Source organism: Ochotona curzoniae, unplaced genomic scaffold (genome assembly GCF_017591425.1).
Source record: "Ochotona curzoniae isolate NIBS_2020 unplaced genomic scaffold, NIBS_Ocur_1.0 contig_3819, whole genome shotgun sequence".
NCBI classification, from domain to species: Eukaryota; Metazoa; Chordata; class Mammalia; order Lagomorpha; family Ochotonidae; genus Ochotona; species Ochotona curzoniae.
The window spans coordinates 2,858,204-2,882,904 of NW_024466004.1; the positions used below are offsets into that span (position 1 = coordinate 2,858,204).

The following is a 24,701-nucleotide window of genomic DNA, read 5'->3' on the forward strand; positions in this document are numbered from 1 at the left end:
CGCTGTGACTGTGGTCGGGGCAGGACTTACGTGGGTCAGACTTGGAGAACATGTCTTTGTCCAGAAGGTTCCTGAAAGAGGGGGAGAGCAGAGTCAGAGGCTGTGACCAGCAGGCAGACAGATAGAAGGCAGCTCCTTTTGTTGACTTTGTCATTGCAGATGCTAGACATGCTCTGGAAGCCTGAGGCCTCAACTCCCCGAGGTCAGTGGCCTCCCTATGTGGCATATTCCAAGGATGGGTAAGCCAGTGTCCCGTATTACATCAGCTGCTTGCTTTTGGGGCCAAATCCTAATGTGTTTAATGTGCTAGCCCCTTCTTTTTTTTACCATTGTCTCTCTCAACAACAACAAAAAGACATCCCCCAAATTTAAATCAAGCAATAAGAACGTTGCTACCCTGTCCAGCATTCACCACTCCAAGCCATTACCTTCAATCCCCAGCCCCTGTGGATTAACGAGCTACACCTCCCTCGGGACACGGACTGGTTGAAACAGAGTCCTTCTATGGTCAAGGGTCAGGGCTAACACTAGACCCTGACAGTCAAACAGGAAGAGCCCTCAGGATCATCTGGTCCACCCTCTCTTGATGCTGCCATACTCCAATCTCCACCAGCAGTGGTAGAAGCAGAAAAGTCTAGAAGGAAGTCTTGTCCTGAGTCACCACCCCTGAGGCCATGAGCAAGCACAATCTGACCTCCCAGTGCACCTGCCATCTCTACCCCCACCTCGAGGTGGGAGCCCAAGGCTGCCTTCCTCACAGGTGACCGCAGCAGCAGGTGCTAACATGGGTGTCCACAGACTCCGGGATGGCCCAGGTCCTGTTCCTCAGTGTGTTCTCAATGATGCAGCCTAAGAGAGGGGTCCCCAGACAGCTAGTGGGGAACTGGAAGAACTCTCCCCTGCATCCCCACTCAGGGGCCTCTCCCCAAAGACAGTCTCCCCACCAACAGCTTATCCCACCAACAGCTTATCTCACCGCACACGGCCCTTCTTGCTGGTTCCCAGGGCCCTCCTGCCAGCTGTCACTCAGAAGCCATCAGACAAGGCCTTGATGAAATGCCAGGGGCACCACGCGATATACCACAGGCACCTGTAACCAGTCCCACCGAGTGAGGCCAGCTTCTCTCTAGACTGGCTGTCTTGCAGCATATTGGATCCAGAGACAGGGGTGTCTGCCTTGATTTCAGCACCCACGAATTACCCTCACCTCAAAGAAGAATCCACCGTGGAGGGTCCTGAGGCATGGGATCACAGTGGGAAGAGCTGAATGTGACAAACAAAAGCAGGAATTGCCTTTGCAATCTAAAAGGAAATTCTATGATTGCACGAGATCCTCGATGGTCAAGCCGGAGAGGCCCTCAGAGGGGCCCTCTCCCCTGACAGATCAGGAAAGCTGGGCACAGGGACCAGCAGGGAGATCTGGCCTCCACAGCTGCACCTCAAACTCAGGAAAGTCATGTCTAACTAGTAAGAAATAGTGACTCCCTGAGTTTCAGTCTAGGATGTGTGTTGTGTGGATGAGAGACAGTTGTGCATTATCTTCAAAGAAAAGCAAATGTGGCTTTTTTTGGTCCTGCCTGCTTCTCAGCCAGGTAAGTCACAGAATCAAGCTGTCTGCAGTTCTCAGTGTCCTGGGGCCTGGATCACCCTAACAATATATACTCAACACCACCGAAATTATTCCTGCCATACTTCCAGAACATTCTTGGCTCTCCTCCTCAATTTCCTGGATACTGACCAACAACCGAGTCTTTCCCTGAGCTCTTCTGCCTGGAGTGGGTCACCCTTTGCCCCACCACAGGACCCAGCTTACCTCAGGATGCAAAAGTGTGTGTGTATGTGTGTGCATCTGACTCACAGGCTGTGAGATGCTCCTGGCACAGCCCCACTTGGCACCTGACCCAGAAGAGTGACCCGGTGAGTGCAGCCCTTGCCGCTCTCCCTGGCAGGTGCCCATTCCTGTTCAGGTCATGCTTCGTCCTGGCTGCAGGGAGGAAGGTTAAGGGCATGGTCAGCCATGCTGGGCTCATATCCCAGCTCCGGACAGGCACCTTGCTTCCCTTGTGTCTCAGTTTCCTCATCCATAAAGCAGGGGCTAAAAGCAGTCCGGGGGCGCCATTAGATTGTGAAGCCTTAGGACAGGCTGCCAGCCGGGTCTGGCACCGTCAGCCTGCTGCTGGGTAGGGCCATCTCTGCTCCAGGGGATGCTCGGGCCAACATGGGCAGAAGGGCAGCATGAACCACCTGCACCTCCATGGCCTCAGCTTCCTCCTGCCAAGTCACAGACAATCTGCACCTGTGTGCATCCCTTGCCCATTCCCAGGCCCAGAGCAGCAGGGTGTGGCCTGTAACACACAGCTTCCTGCAGCCTGGGAGGCACCAGCTCTGTTGCCCTGTGCAGGCCTGACCACAAGGCCACGGGCGAGCCCAGACCCTAAGTGCTTTTCTTCTGCTTGCTGTCTCTGTCGAGCTCAAACAGAGTTTTTTTTTTTTTTTTCCAACAGGCAAAATGTACTTTTTCCCCCCCAAAGACCATAAAACCCTTCCGCTGTCCGCAGAGCAGCCTGCAGCCTGGCTGCTTTTGTTCCTGAAATCAAGGCCAGGCAAGCCGAGCTGAGGGAGGGCCCCACTCAGAGGCATCCAGACAGCGGTGGGCAGCCCTTGGGCTGTGAGGTCAGAGCCAGCAGGCGCCAGCAAAGGGAGAAGGCACCAGAACGAGAGATGAGCCCTGGGCAGGTGCAGAGGAAGGGCCTGAGAATAACATCTCCAACTAGGGGCTCCAGACGGAAGGTGGAGATACAGCCTGGTCCTCAGGGAGCCACACGCAGTCTGAGGGGGGAGACACAGCCCCATACTCAGGGAGCCCCAGTCTGAGGGGGAGACACAGCCAGAGCCTCAGTCTGAGGGGGAGACACAGCCCCATTTTCAGGGAGCTCCAGTATGAGGGGGAGACACAGCCCCACCCTCAGTGAGCCCGTCTGAGGGGGAGACACAGCCCTGTCCTCAGGGAGCCCCGGTCTGAGGGGGAGACAGCCCTAACTGCAGGGAGCGCCTGAACAACCACACTTGCCTCTGAGTAGACCCGCTCGTGGAGTGATCCTGTCGCACATCCCAGCTGTCTCTCAGCAGAGCCTCTAAGTGCCCCTGACTGCACCCAGCCATGATTTTCGGGGGTCCTCACGAGGAGCATGTCATGAGGCGCCTGGGGCTGTAAAGCAAGCCTGCCTGTCCGCACAGACACAGGGAGTTTCCCTTGAGAGTCCCAAGGAGACTCCTGAGACGGCCAAGGCTCTGAGAGATGGGTCTGTCTTCTCCCCAGCATTTCTCAGGTTTGTGGGGGGCTGGTGATGGGGGCACGCTGAGAACATGGACTTGGCATTTCCTTGCCGGCTCTAACACCTGTCCCGTCCCCTAGCCAGCACCACAGCCTCAGGCCAATCACAACCAGCTCCCCAAGGCTCTGGCACCCACAACTGGAAAGCTGGGGTAGCCCTAGTCCCCACCTCCCAAGGGTGCTCTGAGATCTCTCATTGCAAAACAGCAAGGATGATGTTTGCCACAGAGAAACTGTGCCGGGTATACAGAAGGTGCTCAATAAGGGGCTCATCCCCTACCCCCTGCTCTGAAATGCCCAGCTGGAGCAGGATGCCAGCGGCTCTAGAACCCTTCCTGCAGGAGTGCAGACCCTGGGCAGAAGAGGCAAGCTCAAGAAGCAACAGGACTTCTGAGAGCCCCAGATAGACCCCCTGGCCGCCGGCACCATCCCTGCCCTCTACAGCAACTCCAAACAACTTGCAAACGGTAGGAGCATGAAGATACTGTGCAGGTATACAGTGCTGTGTTGAGTACTTAACTGGTGGCCTTGTGGACCCTGCATGTCAGTGCCAAGCAGTTGAAGCTGTGTGTTTGTGTGTGTGTGTGCATGTATACACTATGTCATCAAGCTCATTGGGACGTGCCTCTCAAGAGATCTCCTGTCCTGCTCCATGCTCTCAAATGGAAGTCATGGGAGGAGAGACGGAAGAAACAGAAGGGACCCCGGCGCCCAGCCCCTGGCACTCCCCCACACGCTCTCTCAGATGCCTGTGCCATCTCCCAGGCTGGCAATATCCCCAGTGTCTGCACAGTAGTTCTCTCGGGGCTGAAAGAGCTCTTCTTGCCAGGGCTATTTGCATTTTTATTATCATTAATTGTGATCCCTGTCCCTCCCACACTGGGAAAGCAGCCTGAGTTCTGGCGTCAGCTGTAGCCAGCCTGGAGTCTCCCCAGGGTCCTCGGGCCATCCTGTGACTCTGAACAAGCCCGGCTCCTCCAGCTCCTCTCACCTGTGCACAGAGTCACACACCTGCCAGAGTGGCAGGGAAGCCAGGATCTTAACCAGGAAGTGTACTTGGTACCTCTCCTTTCCATATGCCTGCCCCACCCCCTCACCAAGGCCCAAAGGCTCCAACTGCAAACATATGGGAAACCCACCATGGCCTTCCCCTGCTGCCAACATCAGGGACTCCACACTGTGACTCCCTTCACACCAACCTGCAAAGTGTTTAAAGGTTAACTAGATTCCTGGTTAGCACCACCCAGCCCAGATGCTGGGTGAACACCACATGAAACTCCTGGGGCTCAAGCTGTGGTTGCAGTGGGTTAAGCTGCCACCTCTGATGACAGAATCCTTTATCAGAGCATGAGTTTAAATCTTGGCTGCCCCGCTCTCAATATAGCTCCTGGCTAATACACCTGGGACAGACACCCCCAAGGACTTGGGTCCCTGACACTCCAAGAGGAAGACACGGATGGAGTTCCAGGCTCCTGGTTTCAACATAGACCAGACCTGGCTGATGCAGCCGTCTGGGGAGTGAACCAGTGGATGGAAGATCTCTCTCTTTTCTGTAACTCTGCCTTCCAGATAAATAAACTTTGTTTTCATCAAAGTTTCTGTTTCTATTCCACCCCCGCCTTGCCCAGCTCTGTGAGAGCAGAGTGTATCCTGCTCACCACTACAGCCTAGCGATAGGACCGGGTCTGGCACAGGGAGAAGTTTCGATAGCTGAGGACAACCAGCAGAGATGACTGAGGGAGTGGCTTGAGGCAGCAGCAGCACTGGGTCCTACGGCCCCAGCTAAGCACATTGTTGCTCACAGAGAGCACCCCCAGACTCCATTCTCTGTGCCTCCATGGCCATCTTAGAGGACATGATGAGAATGTTCTGCTGTCTCACAGATGGAGACTCCAGCAACTTGGCCCATGTGATACTTGAAGACACAACACCACCTCATGGGACCTGCAGGCACCATGCGAGGCCATTAGAAATGCCAGCAGGAGGCAGAGGCACCTTGGTGTGTCTTACAAGTGTACCAGGCAAATGGGACAGGCAGGCAGGCCATCATTCTGCACCTGCAGAATCAAATCCCCAATCACCTGACATCGGATGTGTACCAGCTGCTTGGACATGGGAGAGCAGTCCTCACAGCTGTCGCACTCCAGGCCCGTGCTAGCCCCAGGGAGCTTGGGCAGCCTCAGGGCCACTAAGAAGCCTCTGTAGATGCCCACTCCACTCTCTTCCTAGGAACAGAGTCCACATGATGTACAGCTCCTGAGCACAGGGAGGGTAGACCCTCTACTCCTACTCTACACAAGACCCAGCTTCGGTCACCGAAACAGAAAGGCAACCCTGTGGACTACAGTTCCCCAGGATTCCCACTACCTGGGGACCGTATCTGGTCAATCCCCTCCCCTTGCATGTGGACACAGCTTGGGAACAGAACAGGCTAGCCACATGCATGATCAGGTCACGACACACAGTCAAGGATGCCAGCCCCGACAGCTGATGTATCCAAGACTCTGGAACAGCAGGTCATGGAGAAACTCCCAGGGACCTGGAATAAGCCACAACCTGGTGCCAGTGTCACCTGGCCGGGACTCCTAGGTGCACAGACTACAGAAGCCCTGAGATGTCTCTCTGGCCCAACAACCGGTGAGAAAACAGGACTTGAATCTTATAGCTGCAAGGAGCTGCCCACATCCAGGGTGCCTGATGGGATCCCCAACCCTGGATCGAGGTCCAGCCCTGTGGACACCTTGCTTTGAGCCTAACACGGCCCTGAGCTCAAGCAAGCCAGGCCAGAAACATACAAATAAACCTGTGAGGTTGCAAACCCTACACTTGTGACAATTTTGTTCCCCAGCAGTTCAAAACTAACACAGGCAACAATCTTAGTTCCAACCCTAGGTGAGTAGGTCAGAGACGGCTGGGCACAAGTCAGCTCCTGGGGTGACTTCACCCCTAGTCATCCCTAGGCGTGAAGTGTCCAGCGAGGCGCAAGCACTCAGCACCTGCAGCTTGCTCTCATGCCACTGCCTCCACTGAACAGTGCCTTGCTGTTTTCAAGGGTTCACAGGCCCTCCCAGCCTTCTGGCTCTGACAGCTGCCACACCGCCCCCGGCCCCGCCCTCTGGCCGAAGTCGAGACTCCAAGCAGATTCACATGTTTGGGGGGTGTGGGGAAAGGGCGCAAATGCCAGTCTAGACAGTCCAAATATAGAATCTGCAGGTCAGAGTCCACCACTACCCACCAGCCCCGTGCCACCAACCACGGGTGGGGACTGCTGTTGGACAGAGTCCAGCAGCGCTGGAGGACTAGGCAGGCTCCAGGCTCGTGCATATGCCCACTTTCTGGATTCCTCTGGGGATCCTACCCCATGCTACAAGGCTTGCCTGCTCCACCTGGCCCCTGCCTGAGTGTGAAGGTCTCCTGTTGCCCACACAATGTGAATCGTTCCTCCTAACCCACACGCAGCACACGCACAACAACCAGCACACAGGTGGGCCTGAGTGGACTGCAGATAGCAAAGAGGCACACAGGTCTAGAACAGACATGGGAGGAAGGAAGGTCCTTGAAGTCCCAGCCAATGCTGGCACTGACTTCCCTGGCCAGCTGCCTCACCCATCGCCACACCACCTCCAGGAACCTGCAGACTGATGGCTTCTCCAGGACCCCCTGCTCCAGAGACCAATGTCTATCTAACTGCAGGCGTCCAACAGCAGCCTCACTCCCTCGTGTGGGTTACTCTGTCTAATCCTCTGTATTATCCTCTGTCTAATAAGTGGTTAGCGCAGCATAGTTCTTTAAAAACGAAGACACGGGGCCCGGTGGCATGGCCTAGCGGCTAAAGTCCTCGCCCAGAGCACGCTGGGATCCCATATAGGCACCGGTTCTAATCCCGGCAGCTCCACTTCCCATCCAGCCCCCTGCTTGTGACCTGGGAAAGCAGTCAAGGATGGTCCAATGCTTTGGGATACTGCACCCGTGTGGGAGACCTGGAGGAAGTTCCTGGTTCCTGGCTCCGCTCGGCACAGTACCGGTTGTTGCACTCACTTGGGAAGTGAATTATCACACGGAAGATCTTCCTCTCTATCTCTCCTCCTCTCTGTATATCTGACTTTATAATAAAAATAAATATATCTTAAAAACAAAACAAAGACACAAGGCCCAGCGCGATAGCATAGCGGTTTAAGTCCTTGGCTTGAAATGCGCCAGGATCTCAAATGGGTACCAGTTCTAATCCCAGCAGCCCTGCTTCCCATCCAGCTCCCTGCTCGTGGCCTGGGAAAGCAGTTGAGGGCAGCCCAAGGCCTTGGGACCCTGCACCTGCGTCGGAGACCCGGAAGAAGCTCCTGACTCTTGGCTTCGGATTGGCTCGGCTCCAGCCATTGCAGCCACTTGGAGAATGAACCAATCGGCGGAAGATCTTCCTCTCTGTTTCTCCTCTTTCCAACAAAAATAAATAAATCTTAAAAAAAAAAAAAAAAAAAAGGAAGACACAGGGCAGCTCATCTAAACTCACAGAAACAGAGCTGGGATTTGAACCCAGGCACAGTGAGATTAACCACTACCCAGCAAGTACAGGTTTCTCGGAAATCAGCAGACATGGCTGGTTTGGGGTCGACTACCTAGGAACCAAGACACACAACCAAAGCAGGGGTCTGCATGAATTCATCCACTGATACACTTGGCTGGAGCCCCGTGGCAGCCTTGAACTCTGGCCAGGCTGTGTCCTGGGACAGGCACGGCAGGCAGCCAGGAGCTCCCTGACCACAGGGCAGATAGCTCCTGGATGACTACAGGTTGGAAGGCAGGAAGTGGGGACCTGCCAACCAGGATTCCAGGGTGTCAGTGGTGGCAATTCAGGATCTTCCCAAAACACCGCCTGCCCTTAGCCCCAGCTGCCTACCCTGGAGCCCCCGGAGTTCTCCCACACATGCCAGACCTTCCAGGGCCTGCTCCAGAGTGCCCTGCCAGCAGCAGGTTTCACCTAAGCTTTCAGCATCCACAACCTCTGCTCTGGGGCACAGCTGGGGCTGATCATGGGGTGATCTCGCAGGGCATGGAGTGAAGAACACGCTGAAGAAAGCTACTCTGTGCCTGTGCTCCGCCTCCTTGCAGCCAGATCCTGCCATGCCCTCTCCCTGCTTCAGCCTAGAACCCGGACAGCTGAGGCTAAGAGATGGCCTCTGACCTGTAGGGCTCACCCTGCTGCTTTGGGGGAGGCGATCTAAGAAGTCCGGTGTCAGGATGTGAGTGGCCTCATGGCCAGGGCCAAGTACTCAGGGCCCGGGGGACACCCAAGACAGGGATCAGAGGAGGGCGTCTCGTGGGTGTCTGTAGGCATGGAGCACGAGGCTGGGCCACGGAGGATGGGGGATGTGAAGGGGCAGGGGCAGGGCAATGAAGTCTGAGTGGGGAACAGGTTGTGCAGAGGCTGGCAGGTGGGAAGGTTCCTGAGAGTGAAGAAAGACAACAGGCGGCATGACTGACAGCAGAGAGGTGCAGGGGTGCGGGTGTGTGTGCGTGTGTGTGTGTGTGTGTGAAGGAACAGGGAGGGAGGGCTGTGACAGCTGCTGGCAGCTGGGGAGGCAGGCGAGTGGGAGCTGGGGGCCATCAGGAGTCTTCCGGCAGGGTACCTGCAAGATGCCAATGGGGTTGGGAGGTGGCCTGGACATTCAGGAATTCCCTGGAGGCCCTGGCTCCCAGCAGCCCTGTGGCACCTCCCCAGCCGTCACTCCTGCGGGCCCCAAGTCTCCAATCTCACCCCACCCTCCCTTTCACACACCTCTCTGGCTCTCCATATACCTCCCTGATGCCACAATGTTGTAGCTGGGCCATAGGGCAGAGGAAGGGTCTGGACCTAAGAGGGTCCTGGCAGGAGATGGGGAGAGTGATAAAGGGGAAGGACATAGCCAGGCCTCCAGAAAGCTGTTGGTACTTTAGGGAAATGACATATGGGGCAGGAGCAGTTCAGCCAGCCACAGGGAACCACTGCCCAGGGCAGCATTTCCCACCCAGCCGGAGGAGCCTGGTGCCTATGTCAACACAGCCCTTGGAGACTATACCCAAGTCCTGGGTCCAGGACTGGGCATGCAAGTGGTGCCCCACCAAAGCACCCCTCCTTCTGCCCAGTAGAACCTAGCTTTCCACACAATCTCTGTTCTAATCCTTGGCTGAAGATCTTGGACCCAAGTCGTCATTGTTCGAAACAGCGCCACTGTAAGTTGCAGTGGGTTATCCACACCTGGGCAGGAATGGCTCCATCTGACTCCTTTCCCAAAGTGGATTCTGCTGCCGCAGGAGAGAGAGGGCAGGGCTAGGCTACTGGGGTCTAGGGTGTGGGGGTGGGGGAAGGGGGGACTGCGGAAGCCGCGAGGAGGCTGGGGAGACAAGAGCTGGGTGCAGTATGTGAGGGATGGAGCAAAGCGCTCACTTCCAGATGCAGGGACTGGTTGATCAGACACAGCCCGAGGGGAACCCCGCCGCCGTGGCCTCCAGCCTTCTCTTCCCCCCCCCCCCCCCGCCCCACTCAGGTACCCCTCGTGCCCTCGCAGCAACAGCAGCAGCAGCCTGGAGCACAAACTTTCCGGGACAGGAACCCCCCCCCTTGGCTCCCCCTTCTGCCGTCGCCACCCTCGGCAGCTGGCCAGGGGCTCTCGGGGATCCGGGCTGGGGAGATCCCCGGGGGTGGGGGTGAAAGGGCGAGGACATTTAGGGACGGGGGCAGGGGATGCGCGGAGACAGAGCGATGAAGGGGCAGGAGCCGCGGGGCTCCAGCTGTCCGGGGCGGGGCAGGGGACCCGGGCGGGCTTCTCACCTGCAGGACACGGTGATCTCCACCTTGGTGGCCGGGATGCTGCCCGCCAAGGAGTCGAACTCACTCAGCGACGCCATGTCCTCGGGCGGCTCCATCGCCTGCCGCGCCCCCCACCCAAAATGAGTCAATCAATTGCTGCGCGACTTACGCCTTCTGCCGAGCCACCAGAGCCCCGGCTCACCCCCAACTCGGGAGCCGCTCCGGGAGGCAATGGGCGGAGAGAGGAGTGCCAAGAGGGGGCGTGGGAAGCGAGGGGGGCGGAGGGAGCGGGGCCCACGGGTGGGGAAGGGGCGCTGGGGGCGCCGCGAGGAGCCTGGGGAAGCAAGGGCTGGGGCTCCGCGCGGAGTGACGGAGAGCGACGCGGGAGACCCGGAGAGGGGCGTGGGTGGCCGGGGCGCGGGCAGCGCGGAGCCGAGTGCGCCCGGGCTGCGCCGCTTGCGCTGGGTCTCGGCGCAGGCGGCGGCGGGGCTGGGGCGAGACTACGAGCGCCACCTCCTTGGCTCGGGCTCCGGCTCCGGCTCCGGGGCGCCCGGGCTGCGGGAAAATCAAATCTGCCCGAAGCCGCCTCCCGCCTCCCCGGCGGGCTGCGTGCGGGGCCCGGGAGCGCCGGAGGGGCCGCCCGCAGGGGTCGGGGCGGGGCCGCGGGCGGGGTCTGCGCGCGGTGCCAGTGCGAGCCTACAGGGCCCGTGAGTGTCTGTGTGCGTGGCGGGCGTGGGGACCTGGGGGCGATAGCTCGGCTGCATCTCCCCCTTCCCTCCTCTCCGCTCCCCTCCAAGGTCTCCATCCCTGGCGGAGGGACAGGTGTAGGTGCGAGAAACCCGGCGTGGGTGCGGGGAGATGGGTGGAAATAGGGTGTGTATGCGCCGAGCGCTTTCCACCCGGGGCGGGTCTCAAGCCAGCCTCCTTGGGAGTGGGAGACCCCAGGGCCAGGAGGACCAGCCTGCTTTCTCGTGAGGGCCTCTTGGCCCGGGGAGGGTTGGTCGCTTCCCCTAGCCCGCCTCTGCCTCCTGTGGTGTACCACTCAGTTGAGCCAGTCCCCCTGAGAAGGTGTCTCAGACCCAGTCTCCACCAGACCAGGTGGGTGGGCGGCGGGAACTCCCCAGGGCCGGCCAGCTTTATGGAATGAGCGCTTGTTGAGTGCAGGGATGCAAGGGGTGTGAGGGGAGACGAAGGTTCACCTCTCCAACCCCTGTGGTCCCAAGCCACTTGGGTGGTTGGGGGAGGCCTTGTCTCTAGTGGGAGCCTTCCCTTGTGTGCCCCGCTCCTGTGAAGCCCAGGCCCAGGGAATCCCAAGCTGGGCACATAAGAGTGGCCCCTCTGAACCTTGCTTTTAGCAGCAGGACCAGAAGGGGCACCCCAGATGCTGTGTCCTGGGACAGCAAGATACAGCCAGAGCCAGAGGTAAGTGGGAGAACAGATTCCTTATCTGGGGACAAGCCTTTCTGGTTTACTTACAGGCCAGGATCAGCTGGATTTCATTCTGCTACCTGCAACACACAACGGGGACAGTAGGGGGGAGCCTGGGTTTGAAGGACCTGGTGTGGGTCTGGACCCCAATCTTCCCCTCTCGGAATAACCTGGGCTTCCTTTGCTGGGGACACAAAATCAGGCTTGGAGTGTTTGTGTCCCCTCTCCTCTACCCACCTCACCTAGACAATGCTAGAAATCCCATTTAGGAATAGGCTGTGCATTCATTGTGTGAATGTTAGCTGAGTACTTGCTGTGTGCCCAGCAGGTGCTGGGGCAACTTGGGAAATCTTGTGGACAGCAAAAACTGTCATTGTTTTATTTTCAAAGAGCTGGGCCAGACACCATGCTTATGACCATTAAATTGTCAATTAACATGGTATATATAGTTCAGTGGTTTATACTCTGTTCACAGGGACCATATATGAGTTTAAGGGTTTGTTTTTTTTTTTTAAAGATTTATTTTTATTATTTTTTCATTGGAAAGGCGGATATACAGAGAGGAGAGACAGAGAGGAAGATCTTCCGTCCGATGATTCACTCCCCAAGTGAGCACAATGGCCGAAGCCAGGAGCCTCTTCCGGGTCTCCCACGCGGGTGCAGGTTCCCAAAGCTCTTGGGCCGTCCTCGACTGCTTTCCCAGGCCACAGGCAGGGAGCTGGAAGGGAAGCGGGGCCGCCGGGATCAGAACCGGCGCCCATATGGGATCCCGGGCGTGCAAGGCGAGGACCTTTAACCACTTGCGCCACCGCGCCGGGCCCAGGGTTTTTTTTTTTTTTTAGGATTTATTTATTTTTATTGCAAAGTCAGATATACAGGGAGGAGGAGAGACAGAGGAAAATCTTCCATTCACTGCCCAAGTGACTGCAACAGCCCACCAGTGCTGTGCCGAGCCAAAGCCGAGAGCCAGGAACCTCCTCCAGGTCTCCCATGCAGGATCCCAAGGCTTTGGGCCGTCCTCGACTGCTTTCCCAGGCCACAAGCAGGGAGCTGGATGGGAATCAGGGCTGCCAGGATTGGAACCAGTAGCCATATGGAATCCTGGCACGTTCAAGGTGAGGACTTTAGCCACTAGGCCACCATGCCAGACCCAAGTTTAAGTTTTTAAAAATGATAATGGACAGGGTAATGTGACCCACGCGTAAGGAAGCCAGTTCCTAGAGAGGCTACACGTCTTGTCCATGCGCACCCAGCTGGGAATTGGCAGAGTGGAGACCTGAACCCTGGGCTGATCCCGCCTTAGCTGCCCAACTGCCTCTTAGGCTGAGGCCAGGTGTAAACCTGTCATGTGACAGCATTTGGAGCAGCTTTCAGGAGGTTAGTCTTAAGATTCATTTATTTGTTTGCAAGGCAGTGTTGCAGAGAGAAAAGGAGAAAGACAGATATTCCATCTGCTGGTTCACTCCCCAAATGTCACAATAGCTGGAGCTGGGCTAAGGCTGGGGCCAGGTCAAAGCCAGGGGCCAGATACTCCATCTGAGTCTCCCACATGGGTGGCAGGAGCCCAAGTACTAAGAGTCATCATCCGCTACCTTCCCAGGCGCATTAGCAGGATGCTGGAGCAGCAGGACTTGAACAAGAGGCCATGAGAAATACCAGTGTCACAGGCACCAGCTTAACTTGCTATTCCACAATGCCACACCCAACCCCACCTCTTCCTAGAAAGATGTAGGAACCTTCTATGCTACCTGCATTCTCTCTTAGTCTTACGTTTTCCATGGCTGGCTCTTTGGTAAAACAAACTCTTTGGGAACCTGCTTTGTGCCAGCTGGCTGTACAGATGGGGAGAGCAAGGACCTGGGAGCACAGGAGAGCGGCCCTCAGCTCTGCCCACCTGGGTAGGGACAAGGGAGGGTCAGGAGGCATTGCTCAAAGGGCTGAGGGTGATGGCTCTGTGTGGCTCCTCTGAGACAGATGCCAAGACAAAGACGTGACTGTGAGCAGTGCATCAGGGGCACTCAAGATGCGCTGTGTGAGGAATTGGGAGAGGGTGGAAAGACAGCCAGACTGCTGTGCAGAGCTATAGGCTGTAGGCTGTTCACCCCAGGCAGGTCTGGGAGATCTGAGAACACATCTCAGACCCAGCCCTGCAGCAGAGCAGGGCAAGAAGCTGTGAAACAACACCCCAGTGCTGGCTCAGAGGCTGGAGGCTGTCCCTGCAGGGCAGTCATTTGCACATGGGGCTTGGGGGGATCTAAAGTGGTAAAGGCAAGGGTGGGCTGGGGCAAGGATATGGTGGCCCCAGGTGATGACCTGGTACCTGGGCTCCTGGGGTTGAGCAGGCATTCCTGGTGGGGACAGCATGATCAAGGGCCAGAGAGCCAGGATGGGCACCTTGTGTGACCAGAGCACACAGGGTAAGATCTGAGGCTAGGACAGGAGGTAAGATCACGGCCTCACTTAGACACATAGCTTTTCAGAAGGAGGGATGTTTCAGTCACATCAGCCAGTGGTCCCAGAACATAAAACTGGAGGAGGAGGCCTAGGGCCTGAGGCTTCCATTTCTTCTGCTCAAATACATAGCTGATGGTTCCAACGCAGTCCCCATGGATGCTGCCACCGTTGGATGCCACTAAGGGAACATGATGGTGCCAGGTCACTGTGGTCACCTGTGATGTCCACAGTGGGACCAGCAGGTGCAACAGACATGCTGTCTGGTCCTGCAGCCAGATGAGAGCCAGCGGTAGCCCTGCTCCACCCCCCACCACATGATGGCTGCTTGGCCTTCCGATTTAGAACTTCAAGCACGTAAGGGGTCATGCCCAGAAAATCTGGAATACTTGGCATCAGCGTTCTGCCTTTCGCTATCTAAGGCTGCAAACACACTCTCATCTGACCTAATCCTGGTGCTAATGACGGCAGAGCCATTTCCAGAGGCAGCTCTCAGCATCGATAAAGATAAGGAAAAGCACCGCTGGGCTTAGGAGACAGCTGCCGACCCTGCCACGCCCCCTGTTCAGCCCTGTCTGAGGCTGTGGATGGAAGATGAGGGATGTGAGAGAGTGGGAGGGAGGACATCTGTGGGAGAGGGTGATGGGGGCCATGTACATTGAGCCTCAGAACAAACTAGAAGAAGCCATCCTTTACTCTGGGTGGATACATGCAGGAGCCGGACTGGGCACGGGGGTTGCTGGGCAGTGTATGAGCTGCCTGGAGCCCCCTCTTAGCAGCCATCACACATAGCAGGTTCCAGAGACAGGAAGGAAGGACAGAGGGTGCGGCAGGAACTTGACACCGCCAGAGTGATAACCAGGCAGTGTCTGATCCCAACCATTAATAGAAATGCTAGAAGGGGCTCAGTTGGAGACCATTTGGGTGAAGCCCTGTCTCATACTGAAAAGTTTAAAGAGGGGGATGGATGATAGGCTGGTGGCTGCCTGGGCCTGCCTGTTACTAACAGCAAAGTCAGCACCCAGGAGTAGCAGAGACCTGCCTGCCTCCCAAGTTGTGTGAGAAGCCATGCTCTGACGGGGAGAGGAAGAGCTGGAAGCCAGCCCTAGGCCTCTGCATGCCCCTGACCCATGTTCCTCCTACGATGCTGCCAGCTCCCTGCCCAAGGCGCTGCCATCCCCACTTAGCCCCAGCAGGCTCAGCCCACAGTTCAGTGCCAGGAGCCTCCCTGGGATCCATCCCTCTCACCTTGCCCTGGGTTCTGTCTGCAGCCCAGCAAGCACTGGGTCCCCCTGTTGCTTCTCACGCCCTCCTCTTCCTGGCAACCCTCCTGCTTTTCCAGGTGAAGGAAGCTTCTCTGTCCTTCCGGTCTAGAGAGCCTGGGTCACCCACAGGAGATGGTCAGGTTGTGTCCCTCCTCTGCCCCCCACTTGCCTTTTGACGTCCATGACTTCCTCCATCCCCACAGCCCCCCACCTGTCTCAGAGCCTTCGTGCCACGGACACCCCACCTTGGAGAGCTTTTCCTGGCCACACACTGACCAGGGCATCCTGCGCCTCTCATCCTCCTTGTGGCATTCTCCCTTGTCTGTCTCCCCAGCCAGGACACAAGCTCTGTGCAAGCAAAGATGAGTGGTGTTCGTTCTTGCACGCCCAGGGCAGCCTAGAGTGGCACACAATGGGTGCCTAGAGAGAGATGTCAGCCCCTTCTGGAGGACCCCAGGCAAGTCCTGGGTCTTCTGTCCCTCCAGCACACAGCTCTGTATCTTTTTTTTTTTTTTAAGATTTATTTATTTTTATTGGAAAGGCAGATGGAGAGATAGAAAGATCTTCCATCCATTGGTTCATTCCCCAAGAGGCTGCAATGGTCAGAGCTGAGCTGATCCAAAGCCAGGAGCCAGGAGCATCTTCCAGGTGTCCCAATTGGGTGCAGGGTCCCAATGCTTTAGGGAATTGTCTACTGCTTTCCCAGGTCACAAGCAGATGAGAAATAGAGTAGCCAGGACATGAACCAGTGCCCACATGGGATCCTGGATGCATGCAAGGCAAGGATTTAGCCACTAGGCTGAGCAGCAGCTCTTAACACCTGTTGTTACATCAGGCACTGGACTGTGTGTGACAATACTCTCAGGTTAGGGTGCCCTGGGCCTTTTGGCTGCTACTGTAGACAAGTGCGTGAATGTGACTAGGGAGTGGTTCCTAGGTTTTTATGTCACTCAGTCTGCTGTGCAAGCACCAGGGCCATGAGGATTTAATGCATCACGTGCTTTATCCTGGCTCTTATCCTGTTTGACACACCTGTCCTGCCATGTGCTGGGTGCTGGAGATATGGTGGGAGGACACAGGTGCTCCAGTGTGAGCCCCAAGCCCTGGCCAGACACCACACAGCCTCCTCCCATAGCCTGCTCCCTTCACCTCTCTTGGGGAGCCTCAGCCTCTGCCAGTGTGGCCATTGCCCTGCCTCCAAGCCCACAGTGCCCTGTCCAGCACCCCCAGTTCCACGCTCAGGCCCTTGATCCTCCACTTTGCACTATGTGCGAGTGTATACATGGCCACCTGGTCCGCCCTCACAGGATCAGTGAGTCAGGACCTTAAAAGACCATCCAACTCTCTTGGAGTTGACAGGCCTGGAGCCTAAGGCCTGGACAGGGAAAAGCCTTCTGCCCTGGCCCTGACCCAGGCCCAGGCTACCTGCTGAGAGTGGACAGGGGCTGGGGTCAGAATCAGAATCCCAGGCTCCTTGCTCTGGGATTCCTGTTGAATGAGGCAGACTGGTGCTGTTTGCAGGCCTGTTATAATGGTGGACCCAGCTGACCTGCCCTCTTGCCACTGCTGCCAGCAGCTTCTAGCCCCACCAGGGCTTTGTGGACCCTGGCTTTTCCTCCTGCCAGTTCCTCTCTGCTTGGCCCAAACCGCACCCATCTCTCAGGGACCACCTCTTCCAAGAAGCTGCCTGGCTTTCTCCCCTTCCATTGAACACCAAGGTGCGTCCCTCTCCTTGACCCTTAACAGCAGGTGTACTCTGTGCTTTCCTTGGTCCCGCCATGGCCTGGGACCAAGCCTCCTCCTCTCTTTGTGCTGGACTTTAATTTCATGTAGAGGCGTCACCCCTGAGCCAGGTTGTCACAAGCCCTCCCAAACTCTCTCTTCACCCCACGAAGTGCATGTCCTGTAGCTGGAGCATCTTGGAAAAGTGCGAATGAAATCCCACATCTCCAGAGGCGTAAAAGCCATCACGGGCCTCCCAGGTCCCGGCCTGCCATCAGCACGTGGTGACTTCCTGCTTGGCTGGTTCAGGCCCTGGCCAGGAGATCCCTCTCCACGTCAGCTCTTTCCCTGAAAGTCCCTCCGCTTTCTCCTTGCCCGTGGTCTTGAGGGGCTGCCTGAGCTGAGGCTCTGCCTCCCCTCCTTGGCTACACCTGCCTCAGGGCAGCCCGAGAAGCTGCTGAAGACAACACACAGCTTTTAAAGCTCTATATTCACTTGCATACCAAGCCGCCAGTGCTTGCCTGGCTGCCAAAGGTGACTGAGAGACACGCGCATGCTGTCATGGGGCCGGCTTCGTGCGGAAGCCCCACGGGTGCCTGCTCTCAGGGCAGCCTGCTGAGCTTTGGCCCTGCCGTGGGAGAGGGGGAGCTCGCCACCCCACTTCACCTCTGCTTGAGAAGTCGCCCTGACGACGGCAGGATGTGATCCTTGGTTCGCAGACAATTCTAGCAGGAGACTGGGCGAGGGGCAGATGTCAGGCTAGGGAGTGGGGCTAACCTTGGCAACTAGCGGCCTGGCCTGGGTGCAGGGTAGGCTGGGAGTTGGGGCAGAGGGCAGGATCTCACCATTGTCCTTCATTGGCTGTCTGCTTCTCTGGTGCCCTCAGCTTGGCAGTGGGGACACACACACACACACACACGCACGCACACGCCCCACCCCACCCTCTTCTCCACAGCTGCACCAGTTTCCAGTTTCACGAGGATGTGCTCGGAGTTCTTTGCAAGAAAATACCGTCATCAAATCAGTTTAGACCAGAAAGGATTGGAACGACACTCTGAGTTTCTCATTCTTTCTATTCTATTTCCACATTTACCTTAAACATCCAAGTACTTGGGCTGTCACTTGCTGCCTCCTGGGGGTGTGCATGAACAGGAAGCTGGCATGGGGAAGAGGGCTTGGAATGGGACCCGGGCACTGACTTAGGATGCAGGCGATATATCAGGCTTTTTAGCCATGAGGCCCAGTGTTTGCCCCAAAGCCTCTCCTCCTACAAAAGCGTGAGTGAACGCTCGCAGCAGGCTGTGTGACCAGCCCTGGCTTGAAAAAACCTGTTTCCAGACCCGGCGCAGTAACCTAAAGGCTAAAGCCCTCGCCTTGTACACGACAGGATCCCATATAGGTACTAGTTCTGATCTCGATGTCTCCGCTTCCCATCGAGCTCCCTGCCTGTGGCCTGGGAAGGCAGTTGAGGACGACCCAAAGCCTTGGGACCCTGCACCCGCGTGGGAGACCCGAAGGAGGCTCCTGGCTTCGGATCAGCTCAGCTCCGGCCATTGCAGCCACTTGGGGAGTGAATTAACAGACAAAAGATCTTCCTCTCTGTCTCTCCTTCTCTCTGTACATCTGACTTTGCAATTTAAAAACATCTTTTTAAAAAATAAAAAAAAAATTAAAACACCACGTGGTGTTTTAAGCTGGAGAGAGAAGGAAGTAAAGAACAGTAAGGAGACTGCCCATAAGTGAGTGCAGAGTGTGTGCTGCAGGGTGGGAGTGGAGAGACCCCAGGCTCAAGGCGCAGCCAGACGCCAGCATCTCCAACAGCGGTGTGGCGAGGCTGTGCCCAGGGAGCCAGGAATCAATGGAATGATGTATGTAAAGCACCAGGCACTGGGCAGACTTCAACACACAAGTCCTTCCCTCTCTGCCAGGTTCATTTGCAATCTCCCAGATATATACACACACATGCATGGCAACTCGTAACGGAATCTTGGCTGGAACCCCCCACCCTCTGCCAGAGGAAAGATTTCTATGAGACTGGCGAAGTGGGGAGGCTAACACAGGGGTGATCCAATAAGCACACCGATCAGTCATTGGTGCCCCTTCCTCCCACTGTCCCCACAGGTGCAGCTGGGAAGGGGACCCTCCAGGATGGCCATCAGACTAGACACACAGACCTGCAAGGCAGGCAGCCCATGTTCCCATCCCTTCCCTGTCGTCACACTGCTCTTTCTCTGCATCTCATCTTCCTCCTCTGTATGTCAAAGGCAACGGGACTGGGGACAGACCGTAAGGCCCCTAGTTCAGGTCCTAGTCCTGCCTCTTCTCTCAGCCTTTATCTTTCATTCATTCATTCACTCCATACATGACACTTGCCTTTCTCAGTTTGCTCAGCTAGAAATGGGTTCAGACCTCAGAGCTGGTTCTGGGGCTTAGGAGAGAATATACAAGCAGTGCCCATGGACCACAGGAGACAAAGGGGCAACACTGACTTTCTAGTCACTTCTAAATTACCTTCTGTGGACTCTCACTGGGTCCATTAAAAAAAAAGTCTGTTGGAGGCCCAGTGTGATGTTCAATAGCTAAATCCTCAAATTGATTGTACTGGGATCCCATAATGAGTGCCAGTTCGTGTCTTGGCTGCTCAACTTCCCATCCAGCTCCCTGTTTATGGCCAGGGAAAGCGGTAGAGGGTGGCCCAAAGTGTTGGGAATCTGTACCTGCATGAGAGATCTGGAAGAAGCTCCTGGCTTTGGATTGTCTTAATTCCAGCCATTGTGGCCACTTGGGGAGTGACCCAACAGATGAAAGATCTTTCTCTCTGTCCTTCTCCCTGTAAATCTGCCTTTCCAATAAAGAGGAAAAGAAAAAAAGCTGCTGGGACTGAGCCTAAAACAGGGCCTTTAAAGTTACTGCTGAAAGAATGAATTCAACTATAAAGCAGAATATTATATTAAGTAGCAATGGCCAAATGGCTTTAAAAACAAAACAGAATTTACTTATTTGAAAGTCAAGGTTACAAAAAGAGTGGGAAAGACAGATCTTCCATCTATTGATTTACTGCCCAGATGGGTGCCATGGCCAGAAACCAGGAGCTCCATCCAGGTTTCCTGTATGGGTGGCAGAGGCCCAAACACTTGGGCCGCCTTCTGCTGTTTTTCTCAAATACATTTACAGAGAGCTAAGCTGGAAGGGGAGTAGCCAGGATTTGAACCAGTGCCCACATAGAATGTGTGTTGAGGACAGTGGCTTTACCTACTATGCCACTTGCTGAGCCTTGATGCTGGCCTACTAGAGAACCAGGCTCTGGTACGAAAGTATATTCAACCCTACCACGTGTGGTGGGCCTCTCTTCTACTCAGACTAGCTGACAGAAAGGACAGCCAGTCAGCCTATGTCAACAGTGTTCTCACAGGCTTCCCGTGCCAGGCCAACATCTCCTGCAGGCTGAGCAGTTTTCCACATCTGAGGGGAGGCAGGTTTGCTCAGTAAAATCATCAAAGGCCTTGGCAGGCTTCTGCCTTCTGAAGTTGCAAGGCCAAGTTGCATTCATAGCGGCCTCTGGTGGCAGCTTTTCAAATAGCATGCTAATTGGAAACAGCAAGGGAACTTGACCTCATCTTCTCAGAATGACCTATATTCACAGATTAGAGCTAAAAGATGCTTAGTTCAAATCTGCACTTGATGGATGAGTAAATCTCCAGAGGTAAAGCGACTTGCCCACGGTCACACAAAGCCCTCACACTGCTCAGTCCTCAGTCTGGTCACCTGTGGTTTCACTTGAATTAGTTGGGGATCTTGAATGACTCGTTTGGAAGAACCAACTGGGATCTTACTCCTAATCGAACCAAGTCAGTCTCAGAAAGAGACGATGGTGAGGTACTTTCTTCCCCTGCGGGTTGCCGCCCTTTCATCTGTGAGATCCCCTGTTCTGGAATTTGCAGAGATGCACCCGTAGGTAGCAGGGCTGAGGCCACCATGGGCCTGGGAGGCAAAACGCTCCACTTCCACAGACCAGCTTGCCTGTGCCTCCTCCTCCACACCCTGCAAAGAGGCAGTGCCAAGAGGGACCACAGGGATGGCTTAGATTGGCTCTGGCTGGAGGTAGGAATCATTTGCCTCATGTGGGGGAAAGCTATTTTGATGTATTCTTGAGACATGATCCAAAAATAAACCAAGCCGAGGACTTCCAGAGGGCCTGGTGGAAAGGCTGTGCTGCCATGCACAGACGCCTGGGTTTGGAGACCCGGGATACGGTTTATTTCTGTGAATGCATCTCGACCTTGTTCTGATAGAGAATATATGTGCATGAGCATGTCTCTCCCATGCATTCTGCAATACCCTCAAAGCTCTGCACGAGGTGTTTGAGGATGCTCTGAGTAAGGCAAGGTCTTTGCTCTGAGAGGTCAACCCTGCACGAGGAAGAGCCAGACTGCCAGTGAGTGGGAACAGAGGCAGGAGAGGCGCGTGGTGCGGCCCAGGAGCCCCTGGCATTAACAAGGGCCTGCCTTTTTTGGGGGTGTTTCTGAAGTGCCGGTTCCTGTTCTGAACACCTGTGCTGGCTCAAGTCTTCTTCCATAGCCCTGAGGGCTGTGATCTCCATCTTGCAGTTGAAGGAAGTGAAGCCCAGAGAAACCAAGTTCATGCTGCTGCTAAGTGGTGACGCTGGCACCCCGAGGGAGGGCCCAGGAGGCCCAGGAGCCGTTTCCCTGCATGTTTTGTGAGCTCTACGGAGCACACCTGTCTCACCCACTGTGATGCCAGAGGGGTTCCAGTGTTGTACCCCATATTTGATGTTCACACTGTACTTCAAGTGGGGATAGAAGGGCAAGATTTCTTATCTTTTTTTTTTTTTTTTTTAAGATTTCAATCGAAAAGCTTAGTGATGAAGATAGGAAAGGAGAAAAAAAAAAAAGGAGGGAGATCTTCAATCTATTGGTCTATTGCCCAATGCCCACCACAGCCAGGACTGGGCCAAGCTGAAGGCATGAGCCAAGAATTCCATCTGGGTGTCCCACATGGATGGCAGAAGCCCAAGCACTTGAGCCCATCATCACCTGCCTTCCCAGGCATACGAGGCATAGATTAGAAGCTACTGTGACTTGGGCACCCCTCTGCACTACAGTATCTACCTCATAGAGATGCTTTGGGGGGCAAGAGAGGGTACTGTTTATTTTTTTCTTTCTCCAAGATTTATATATTTTGTTTGAGACTTGAAGAGAGAGAGAGATCTCCCAGCTACTGCACTTCCCCAATGGCCACAATGGCCAGAGCTGGGCTGGTCTGAAGCTTACAGATAGGAGCTCCTTCCGGGTCTCCCACATGGGTGAAGGGACCCCAGGATTTGGGCCATCCTTTGCAGCTTTCTCAGGCCATTAGTAGGGCATTAGATTGTAGAACTGGCATCCATAAAGGATGTTGGCACCACAGGTAGAGGATTAACTAAGCCACCACTCCAGTCCCAAGTTTTTCTTTACTTTTTTTTTTAAGATTTATTTATTTTTATAAGAAAACTAGATTTACAGAGAGAAGAAAAGACAGAGTCAAAGAACTTCCATCTGCTGGCTCACTCCCCAAATGGCCATAACGGCCAGACATGAGCTGATCCAAAGCCAAATGCCTCTGCTGGGTCTCTCATGTGGCTGCAGGGTCCCAAGGACTTCAGCATCCTCCACGGATTTCCCAGGCTACAAGCAGAGGGTAGGACGGGAAGTTTAGCGGACGGGACACAAATCAGCACCCATATGGATGTGGGAGCTTTCAGGTACAGGATTGGCCTGTTAAATAACTACACCAGCCCTAGGACACTGCTTCTTAAAAGTCAATGTTGGCAACTGAAGCCAGGAGTCTTTCAAGTTTACTCCGTGCTTTGAATCTCTTCAAGGACCCTGGGATGAGGAGGCAGAGAGCACTGTCCCAGGAGGCAAGCAAGCCAAGGTGGTGGTCATGACTGATCTGTGTTCTCAGACCTCCCTGCTCAGGGTGGTGCCGGGCCTAGGAATACCCAAGCCTTGGGGTCTGGTAGGACTCCGCTGCTGCTTTCTGAGGCTCCTCAGCAACTCCTGAGTGTGGGCAAAGGTGAGATGCCCTGAGCCAGGGCTCCTGGGGGGCCACACGCCTCACACTCTGGTGCCCGACTTCTCTCACCCACCCCGGGGATGTTTGTCAGCTTTTCACTGGCTTGTTTACTTCCAACCTCATGCCCTTGCTCTAAGCCTGCACGTCCCGGCCCTAGGCCAGCCCCTGGCAGGGCTACACCTCTCTCCATGACCTTGCAAGTTACCACTCCTCCTCACCTTCTCTTAAGCTGCCTGTACATCTATTTGTGAGAGGACAGAATTCCACTCCTCTAAAGTTTTCTTTCCTAAGACAGAGAAGAGGGAGAAAACGTGAGCCCACAAGCTACTCCCACTGGTTCACTCTGCAAATAACCTCAGTGGCTGGAACCGGGTTAGAGTTGGAAGCAAGGAGTTGAGAATTCAATCCAGGTAGGTGGCAGAAACCCAATAACATGTGCCATCAGCACCAGGGACTGCAGACAGGAAGCGGAAGGGAAGAGCCGGAGCAGGTAGGGAGCTCAGGGATTTGGTGTGAGTGCAAGCAGCCAGGCACATCCCACTGTGCAGTCTTACCCTGACGGTGTGGGTGCTCCAGTGGCAAGAAATGAAGCCAGATTCCTTATAAACAAGCTCAGCTTACGCAAATAGGAATTTCAACATCTCCAGCCAGCCAAGTCAGGGTCACCTGCTCTATGGAGCCAGCAACTCCCTGTGTGTGCCTGCCCTGGCAGGTGTCCAGTGTGCATTTCCAGGAGCAAGGAAGGCGCTGTGCCTGAGCCGCTTGCTCCCCAAGTGCACACAGAACCTTCACTTCAAATCAGCCATGGTGTTTCGGCCACATTGTGCGCTGGATGAACCCGGGGGTGTTAGTTCCAGGAGGCTGCTGCATGTTTCCTGCTCTGACGGGAAGCCAATCGTAACCCCCCCTTGTAGGTTACAAGAAACGGCGACTTCCACTGCCCTGGACTACAGCGTGTCACTTTGCACACCAAAACCATTGCTGGGTAGTTACAGGGTTGCCTGCCGTCGGCCCATGGCTTTCCCTTGGTTGTTGAAAAGAGACAGAAAGGTGTAGAAGGGGGTTTTTAAACATGGGGAAGGCTTGGGGAACAGATACTTGCTTGGCCGCTCCATTAAGGAAAACACCATTTTCAAAATTTATAGTCTTGAGGACCAAAAAATCTATATAGCTCCTCTTCAAGGAGCTCCCATCTAAAGGAGGCAAAGAGAACAACTTGTATAAGGGGCTCCTAAAAATATGAAAACGCTACATGTGTTTCTCAAAAATGTTTCCGTTCCCAAGAAAATCCTTAATTTGTAGTGTATTTTCCACAAACACCTTAACAGATCCAACCCTCAGACAGCTTCCGGTGCTGTGGTAACGCACAGGTGGTTCTGCAAGCCAGAGGGGCTGTTCCGGGCTCACCCACAGGTGTCTTCTCCCTCAGCAGCAACTTGATTGCTTTTCTGGGGTTCTGCTTTTCTAAGTCAGAAGTGCTTTTGACTGGCGGAAGCCCACCAGCCAGCCAAAACCCCACGACAGACAGCCTGGCAGAATGGGAGCTCTGCATTACTGCCTGGGGTAGCTGGGAATCAAAGAACTGATATATATAGCCCCATGCAATGTATTTTCTGAAGATTGATTTATTCCTTTTTGGAAA

At 55.2% G+C, this 24,701-nt stretch overlaps 1 protein-coding gene across 2 annotated transcripts in view; it reads right to left on the reverse strand.

The window, feature by feature from the left end:
- CPNE5 (copine 5) overlaps positions 1-10,234 on the reverse strand; it is a 66,185-nt gene extending 55,951 nt beyond the window's left edge. For both annotated transcript variants that reach the window (XM_040983277.1, XM_040983276.1), the window contains exons 1-2: positions 10,140-10,234; positions 31-71 (exon numbers count right to left, since the gene is read on the reverse strand). In XM_040983277.1, coding sequence (XP_040839211.1) covers positions 31-71; positions 10,140-10,234 — 136 coding nt within the window. The remainder of the gene's footprint in view (positions 1-30; positions 72-10,139) is intronic.
- Between the last annotated feature and the right edge of the window lie 14,467 nt (positions 10,235-24,701).